This window comes from Oncorhynchus mykiss, chromosome 11 (genome assembly GCF_057628025.1).
Source record: "Oncorhynchus mykiss isolate SJ-2025 chromosome 11, ASM5762802v1, whole genome shotgun sequence".
NCBI classification, from domain to species: Eukaryota; Metazoa; Chordata; class Actinopteri; order Salmoniformes; family Salmonidae; genus Oncorhynchus; species Oncorhynchus mykiss.
The window spans coordinates 55152099-55160726 of record NC_143032.1 but is presented as its reverse complement, the minus strand read 5'-3'; the positions used below and the strand labels follow the sequence as shown (position 1 = coordinate 55160726).

At 43.9% G+C, this 8628-nt stretch overlaps 1 protein-coding gene across 13 annotated transcripts in view; it reads left to right on the top strand.

The window, feature by feature from the left end:
- The first annotated feature begins 2049 nt into the window (after positions 1-2049).
- LOC110535947 (E1A-binding protein p400) overlaps positions 2050-8628 on the top strand; it is a 28915-nt gene continuing 22336 nt past the window's right edge. For 8 of the 13 annotated variants that reach the window (XM_090190542.1, XM_090190541.1, XM_090190539.1 and 5 more), the window contains exons 1-7: positions 2244-2425; positions 3255-4601; positions 4727-4834; positions 4997-5078; positions 7180-7565; positions 7665-7964; positions 8339-8524. In XM_090190542.1, coding sequence (XP_090046668.1) covers positions 3288-4601; positions 4727-4834; positions 4997-5078; positions 7180-7565; positions 7665-7964; positions 8339-8524 — 2376 coding nt within the window. In that variant the 5' untranslated portion in view covers positions 2244-2425; positions 3255-3287. Of the gene's footprint in view, positions 2163-2243; positions 2573-3254; positions 4602-4726; positions 4835-4996; positions 5079-5340; positions 5455-7179; positions 7566-7664; positions 7965-8338; positions 8525-8628 lie in introns of those variants that run through there. The other 5 variants (XM_090190544.1, XM_021621348.3, XM_090190533.1 and 2 more) reach the window with 4 other exon arrangements.

The following is an 8628-nucleotide window of genomic DNA, read 5'->3' as shown; positions in this document are numbered from 1 at the left end:
CGCGCCTTTACTAAGAAACTCTCCCTCTATTCTCTGTTGATGTACAAAGAGGATCGTATTTTATTTAAAACTGTTGATTGGTTTAAATTCTTGTCAATCAACCTCGGTCTAGGGTCGTTCAGGTCCTTTGAAACGGAACTGCTTCCGGTTCTTCAAAGAATAGATTGAAACTTCTATAAGGGATCCTCGGGACGGCCAACCCTGACGTCACTCCATTGAAGTGGCAGGGCACACCAAGGCAGGGTACCCAAATGTGAAATCTTATGTTTATTAGACTCTGATGATAAATAAATAGAAAATATCCCTGTAAAGACTGTTAAATATTTAGGAATACATCTGTCAAATAACACTCAGTCAGACAACATTTGAATTTCTCTCCTAAAATTAAGAAAACCAAAAATATAGTTAATAATTGGCTACAAAGAGATCTTCCTATACTTGGGAGAGTACTTCTGTCCAAGGCAGAGGGACTGTCTCTTTTTGTGTACCCCTCATTATCTTTATGTGTAAATCCTGCTACTTGTAAAGAGATCAATAAAACCTTTCTTGACTTCATCTGGAAAAATAAGTATCACAAACTAAAAAAAATCTGTCCTTTCTAACAAAAGAGCTGAAGGTGGTCTAGAAGTGTTGGACTTTGTTGACATAAATAATACTTTCAAGATCAACTGGTTGAAAATATGTTTGATCAATACTGATTCAATATGGTATTTCATTCCAAATAATGTGTTTAATAAGTTGGGAGGTCTTAAATTTTTACTGACATGTAATTATATTCCTGAAAGATTACCTGCTAAATTGGCTAGGTTTCACCAACAAGCTTTAATGGCCTGGAAAATATGTTTCCTGCACAATGTTTCCCATCATAAAGCTCTTTTGTGGAATAATTCAGACATAACTGTAAGGAATAAGTCTGTTCTACCCCAGCTGGCATGAGAGCAATATTGACTTTGTTCTTGATGTTTTCAACAACAAGGGTAATGTTCTCACATATGAACATTGAAAGAGTTTCCAATACCTTTCAGAGAGTTTATTTCTGTGATCAAAGCCGTTCCCAGTGGTCTAACTACACTAATGAAAACTCATCTTAGCTTTGGTAATGATTACAACATTTATCCAGAACTCAGATTAGAAGGAGTGGGCTTACTTGAGAAATATTGTTGTAATAAATATATAGGGCAAATTCTTCATTCACAAAACCAACTTACACCGAGAGGAACATTTTTCTGGAACATGCTTATTCCTGACATTGTCTGGAAAAATGCATGGTTAAGGGCTTACAAATATTGTATACCAAACAAAGTTAAGGAAGGGCACTTTAAAATTTGACAAAAGATATATCCATGTAATTCTATGATATCCACATTTGTGGATATTGATGATATCTGCATTTTCTGTGAAAATGTCTCACTTGTTCTTTGAATGTAGATTTGTGTCAGAATTGTGGGAAAATCTTGCAAAATGCTTATTTAACATTATGAACACTACTCATGTTTTTGACATGAAAGATATAATATGTTACTATTACAATGATAACAAGACCATTGAAATGATTGTGTTTTTTTAAATTCTTGTTGCCAAATACTTTATACACAAACAAAAATTCTAAACCAAAATTACCAATTTCTTTGATTTAATTTAATTATCTTGTTAAGACATTATCCCTAGTAAATAACAGCAAGAATAACATCTTCCTGAATCATTATAATTCGATTTTTGCACTAAAATTGTTTCTTTTTTTTATTATTTCATTGATATTTTTGTGTACGTGTGAGTATTTTCTTGTTAATACCTGTGCTTTGTTTTGTTAGACATGTTTGATGTAGCAATGTAAGTTGATTTTTGTATTATGAATAATATATATATTTTTTAAATGTATTTAAAAAAAACGAAGTTAGGGTACCCCAACAAGCAGGCCAAATGCGGTTTTATTTGCCCCCAAGCTCCTAGTGATTTTAATTGTGGAAATCTGTTCCCAAGTATTTCCACACATAATAGAGAGACAGATGATGAAATACAAATGTAAGCGCAGCTTTAAATATGATGTATGTTTGTGCTCCTTGCGGTCAATCTACAAAAGTGTAATTGTGTTCCGCACCGACCAGCCGCTCAAGAAAAAAATCGTCCCTCGCTTGAATGTAGTTGATGATCCCTGGGTTAAGGTAAGAGTTAGGGTTAAGTAAGGGTTATGGTAAATGTTAGTCTAAGGTTATGGGTTAAGGTTTAGGGTGGCGACGTCCCAAGGATACCAGATAGCACGATCCTTGAAAAAATTAAGGTGGCCACCGCCATGTTTCAGAATGAAATATGTCCAAAACATTACATGTAATATTTCCGTATAGCAGTATTTACATTTCATACATTTTTCTTTATTTTGAAATAATACTTTTTGGTTGATGACACTACAGCGTGAGTTGTATTTGCTGTAAGTAGCTAGTTCCGTCTATTTACCCATAGACTAACGTATTAGCTAGCGCTAGCTAGTAGCACGCTATCCGAGGGAAGGAGCGGAATATCGGCCTTACGCGTGCCAAGTATTTGGACATTTAGCTAGTTGACTCAAAAGCTTTTTGTAAGCAACGTAAATACACATTTCATTAATGCATGGTCAACGCTGCATAGTTGGCTAATATAATGCTCGACCGTAGCATTATACTTAGCTGTATCACATCTGAGTTAGGACAAGGCCGTGCAAAAACATAAGCATAGTTTAGCTACTGTAGCTACAGCTCATTTGAAAATATAGGCAGCCTAATTGTTTATTATGCTGCTGGTTATGAAGGTGGTGTTAACTAGTTAGCTGCATAATATGAAATGGCTCGGCAGCTATTATTACCTAGCTAGCTAACGTTAGCGAGCTCAAATAGCATTGTTACATTGTCTTAAATTCTGCAAACAACATTGTTAGTAAGCTAGCTAGATGCTCAACTGCGTCTGTCAGTGGATGTCTTTCTTTATTTCTTTACCAAATAAAACACGTCAAATATAACTAGCTAGCTTGCATGATGGAACTCATTCATGAAAGGCTACCTTTGCCAAGCCATTCACTGATCTTTGCCAAAGCTGTCAAAATTAAAAGTAATGTTACAGCGTCAAATAGCTACAGTTATTATGTACAGAATTATTCATGGTTGACATTGATACAAGAATATGTCAATGTTTGATTGAATGATACATATTTGCATAGTTTTGACCATTAAAATATGAAACCAATATTGGCTAAATGATTTGATGATAATGTCTACCCGCTGCAGGTATTGTTTCCCATAAAGTAACAGTGTTACGCAATGCACCATGGGAGTGGACAACAGCATATGCAACTTCAGAGATCCAAGTCCATCACTGGATCTGAAGCAGAAGACCACCAGCAGCAGCAGACCATGGCAGTTACTCAACAGCAGGCAACAGCCAACCACCCACAATCACCTGTGACCACGTTTGCATCTGCAGCCAGCCCTTCAGCCCCCAAGTCACCCAACTACCAGATAATCATGAGCCGCAGCCCTGTCACAGGCCAGAACATGAACATCACCTTACAAAATGTCAGTCAAATGGTGACGGGCAACCAACAGATCACCCTCACCCCGCTCCCCCTCCAGAACCCAGGCTCTCCCGGCTTCCAGCACACAGCTCCGCAATGGAGGTTTGAACATGCCCCGTCCTCCTATATCCAAGTCACCTCACCCCTGCCCCAATCCATGCAGCCCCAAAGTCCCACCCAGCACAACCCAGTACCCCTCCATCGACCTGGGGCACCCGGAGCAGGACTGAGTGTGTGTGGACAGAGCCCAACACGTTTTGTTGATACTGGCATGCTTGTGAGACAAATCAGTCTTGGCAGCCCATCTGGAAGTGGCCACTTTGTTTACCAAGAGGGGACAGGGTTGACACAGCTGGCTCCAACCACAGCTGGGCAGGTGCAGCTGCAACTGTCCTCCCCAGGGGCACCAGGCTCTGTGCGGGAACGCAGGTTGTCACAGCCCCATTTACAGACTGGAGGCACCATCCACCACCTTGGACCTCAGAGTCCTGTGGTCAGTGGCACTGCTCTGCCCACACTGGGGAGCCCAGGCCACATCACTACCTCCAACTTGCCACCTCAAATCAGCAGTATTATCCAGGGGCAGCTGGCGCGTCCCATGATATTTGAGAAGACTCTTGGTGTGGTAGCTGGAGTGGGGACAGCTGCCACAGCATCTTTCAATATGCCTTCCACCATTCCTCCTTCCAGCCCTTCCCTCACTAACCCTTCCCAAGGCATCCCCAATCCCCCCCTCACACCTACCGGCATGAGCATGGGCTCCATCAAGAAACAGATACCCAAAAAGCTGGAGGAGATTGCACCTTCCAACCCAGAAGTGGCCCAGCTGAGGAAGCAGTGTCTGGAGCACCACACTAAGAAGATGGAGGGTCTGAAGGAGGTCTTCAAAGACTACCTGATTGAGCTGTTCTTCCTCCAGCACCTCCAGGGGAACATGATGGACTATTTGGCTTTCAAGAAGAAGCCCTGCGTCCCGCTTTTCACTTACCTGAGGCAGAACGACCTGGACCTTGAGGAGGAATCGGAAGAGGAGGAGCAGTCAGAGGTCATCAATGACGAGGTACCGTTACAGAATTGATTGATATCTTGTTGTATTGTGTCTTAAAGTCCTATATTCAGAACCCCTCGGCTTGTTATCCTGTGTTTAGGCTACATGAATCTAGTTCAAATCTCTGCCACTCCCAGGTCAAGGTTGTCACTGGAAAGGATGGACAGGCGGGGACACCAGTTGCCATAGCTACACAGCTTCCACCCAATGTTTCAGCAGCATTCTCTTCCCAGCAGCAGTTCCAGGTGAAGAACGGTGATGGGGCACCAAGTGACTGCAACCTCTATAACCAGAGCGGATGGAACGGATTTATCGTTGTTTTAAATGTTTCCTTTTTTATCTCTTGGAAGACCATTTTTGATCTCTTGTATCCAAGCTTGTGTTAACCCTTGGATATGTCTCCTCAGGTCCACCTGGGAGCATCAGGCAGCATGACAAACCCAGGGGACATGGATGCCTTTAAGAGGCAACAGGCAATGGCACACGCAGGTAGGGCAAGGACAGCACACTCCCGTGGCCTTTTTGTTGGTTTGTTTCCTCCCCCTTTTCGTTCTTTTTGTTGTTGTTTTTTGTTTTGTTTTCTTACCTCAAATTGCTTCTGCTTTTAGATATTTGGCATCTTCTACTAGCGCTGTGTGTAGAAGTCTTAACCCGAGGAAGGAGAGGTGGTCTGTATGGTGTACAGAAAGTAATTGCTGTTTGCCGAGTGTCTTTTTCTCGTTATGAGGGTATTGTGTGTTTTAAATCCCAGATCAGGCTAAGAGGTCCCGGATTGAAGTTGGTCGCCATAGAATGATTTTCCAGCATCCTGGTGTTTTAGGATCACCTGGCGTTCCACTCCAGCAGCTTATGCCGACAGCGCAAGGTAGGAGTGCTACTACCAGGCCGTTATGTGTTCTGTTCAATGCTGCTGGACGTGTCATCAATCCTATGAGACAAACTGAATTCCAACAGCGTCCCATTGTCTCCAACGAAACCTCAAAGCAGCATCAACAAAGCGATCTTCATCCATCCGCTGGACAGACAACCCAGGAAGTTCAGGCATAGCTCTCCCAGCACTCTCTCTTTCTCTAGAACAAGGGATAACATGGGGAAGAAGAGAAAAAAAAAGTCTGAAGAAAGGAGTAGCCTCACTGGGAAGATGCCATGTCTTATGATTTGACTTTTATGTTTTATTGATCATCCATCTCCATCCGTTTCTATTGTCAAATGTGTTCTTCTCGAGCGTCTGTTTGGACGGACTTTCCTGTGCCGTTGGAGCTTTGGCTAATTCGCAAGCGGATCACGGAAAGTAAGAAAGGAGGAACCCTGGGAAAAAACAAAATGTATCTTTCCAGTGGGGCATGTTTGCTTATTCGGTGATTGCTTTTTTGTTCTTCCTTTTTTATACTCATCATTCTCATCCCTCTGTCTCCTGCACCCCCCTCCCTCTCCGTTGGCCATCATTGCATTGTCAACATGGACTCACAATGCATTTCAATACTAAATTCAGTTATCAGTCATCAAGAGCATCCGTTGTTTCCTTTTCTTGTTCCATCATGCTCATCCTTTGTTGATTTCCCCCATCTGTTTCCATGGCATACCGTTCTGACTTGGCCTCTTTCCCCCAGTTGTAGTAGGAAGGAGGGGAGCCGTGTGGAGGAAGCTTGATGCAGTCATGACATGTCACAGGTTGGCGTGGTGTATGTCAGGGCCAGGTGTTGATGTGGTCTAGGGGATGATGTGAGTGATGGTCAGGGAGGTAAGACAGGTGCTGCTCAGTCTGTGTGCACAGCTCCGCTCAGCCCTGCTGTCTGCAAGATCACGTGTGTCCTCCTGCTCACTCCTTTGCTTTGCTTTGCTATGGTTTGTGACCACAAAACTAGAGGCAAGTATTTGCCAGCATTCCAGCTAGGCATGACATTGCTTCATGCATGCTGAACATATGGTGTTTTTGTGATGGTGATTGCTCAATTTATTTTCTCTTTTCTTCCCCTCTGTTTTATATTTTCAACATTTTTTGTTTCATTTGATTTTGAACCCTTTCTTCTCAGTCCCTCTGCTGAAACTGTTTATGCATGATTAGTTCTGCTGTTTTAATCACATTCTCTTCTCTTAACATTTTAAAGATAATGTTTTTATTTGTAGTATTTTATTTGAAGGACATGTAGATGATCACATTGATTTGTTTCTTCTGTAACCATTGTTCTTTATCATTTTCATGAATGTTCTCTCTTCGTCAACAGTAAGAAATGCACTGCTGTTGACTCATAGTACATCCAATTGAGATGTTCTGGTCGCTGGTACCATAGATGGAGCAGTAAACACTATCGTTTTAGAATCAGATGATCACGTTCAGTCAGTACTGAAATGTATTGGCTTAAGAACGAGGCACAAAATGCCCTTTGGCCTGAGTACTGCTCAGTCCCCCTTTAGTGCTCACCTGAATCTCAGTCCAGTGCAGAGTGTAGTGTTTTTAACAGGCCATTATTTTAGAGAGAGCAGGATTGGTATGGACAGAGAAACAGTAACTCACAGCCACACCTTGTTATTCTTTCCCTCTCTCTGCTCCGCTCCTTGTTTTCCCCATGACTTGGTTACTGTGCACCAGGCGGGATGCCCCCCAACCCACAGTCAGTTCAGATCCCCGGGCAGAAGCAGAACCAGCCACTCTATGACCCCTCTAAAGGGCCTCCGGTGCAGAACGCTGCCAGCCTGCACACCCCTCCCCCCCAGCTGCCAGGTCGCCTCCCACAGGGCGCCCTCCCCATGGCAGGCCTGCCCATGGCTCTCTCTCAGCAGTCACAGCTGTTGGAGAGCTCAGCCCAGGCCACCAACCTGCTTCAGGCCCAGGTGAAAGTGCAGGGGGCCGGCCCCATCATGGCTCCAGTAAACCACCACACACAGCTTCAGCAGCAGATGCAGTCTGGCCTTCACCTCCAGATGCAGGCTCAGCAGCTACAGCAGCCTCAGCTCATGCTGCAGCCAGGACAGGCGGTGAGTCCAAAGGATAACTTCCAAACATTGCATGTTTTTGGTTGTGTTCATCGGTTTGTAGATCAACGGTTTGCCTTCTCTCTCTCCTCCCTTGATCAGACTGTGGCTCTTGCTCGTCCTGGAGCAGAGTCCAACCAACCTGGCCAAAGAATGATGATCAACTCCCTGTCTAACCCCTCCATGTCTCCTGCCCCCCCCAATGTCCCCAACTCACTCCCTTCCCCCCACACCATTAGCCCCCTCCGCCATCCCGGGTCCAACATCACCCCTGCCACACAGTCCAAACTGGCCGGGCCCAACAGCACCTCTACTATCAAAATGGGTGGCTTTGGTCAGGGCTCAGGTATGCAGTCATCAGAAGGGAGCTCACAGGACAAACAAGCTGAGCAGACCAAACTGGTGAGGAGTTGGTTCAGAAAAACCTATGACTCTGCAAGAGCTTTTGTGTTCAGACTGTGTTTCATACTCTTTCAGGTGCTTTTGTGTTCAGACTGTGTTTCATACTCTTTCAGGTGCTTTTGTGTTCAGACTGTGTTTCATACTCTTTCAGGTGCTTTTGTGTTCAGACTGTGTTTCATACTCTTTCAGGTGCTTTTGTGTTCAGACTGTGTTTCATACTCTTTCAGGTGCTTTTGTGTTCAGACTGTGTTTCATACTCTTTCAGGTGCTTTTGTGTTCAGACTGCATTTCATACTGTTCAGGTGCTTTTATGTTCAGACTGATCAGGTGCTTCAGTGTTCAGACTGCTCATGATGTGACCTCTGACCCCCCAGGAGAGCCAGGTGCACCAGCGTATCTCTGAGCTGAGGAAAGAGGGCCAGTGGTCAGCCAGCAGGCTGCCCAAGCTCATGGATTCCTCTCGGCCCAAGTCCCACTGGGACTACCTACTGGAGGAGATGCAGTGGATGGCAGCTGACTTTGCCCAGGAGAGGAGGTGGAAGATGGCTGCTGCCAAGAAGGTATGATGCCATAGTCCTCTTGGTGTACTGTTACTGCAGTATTGTCATTGTTAAGATTTCAGTACACGATCATAACTGCGTATGACATATTCCACATTCCCCAG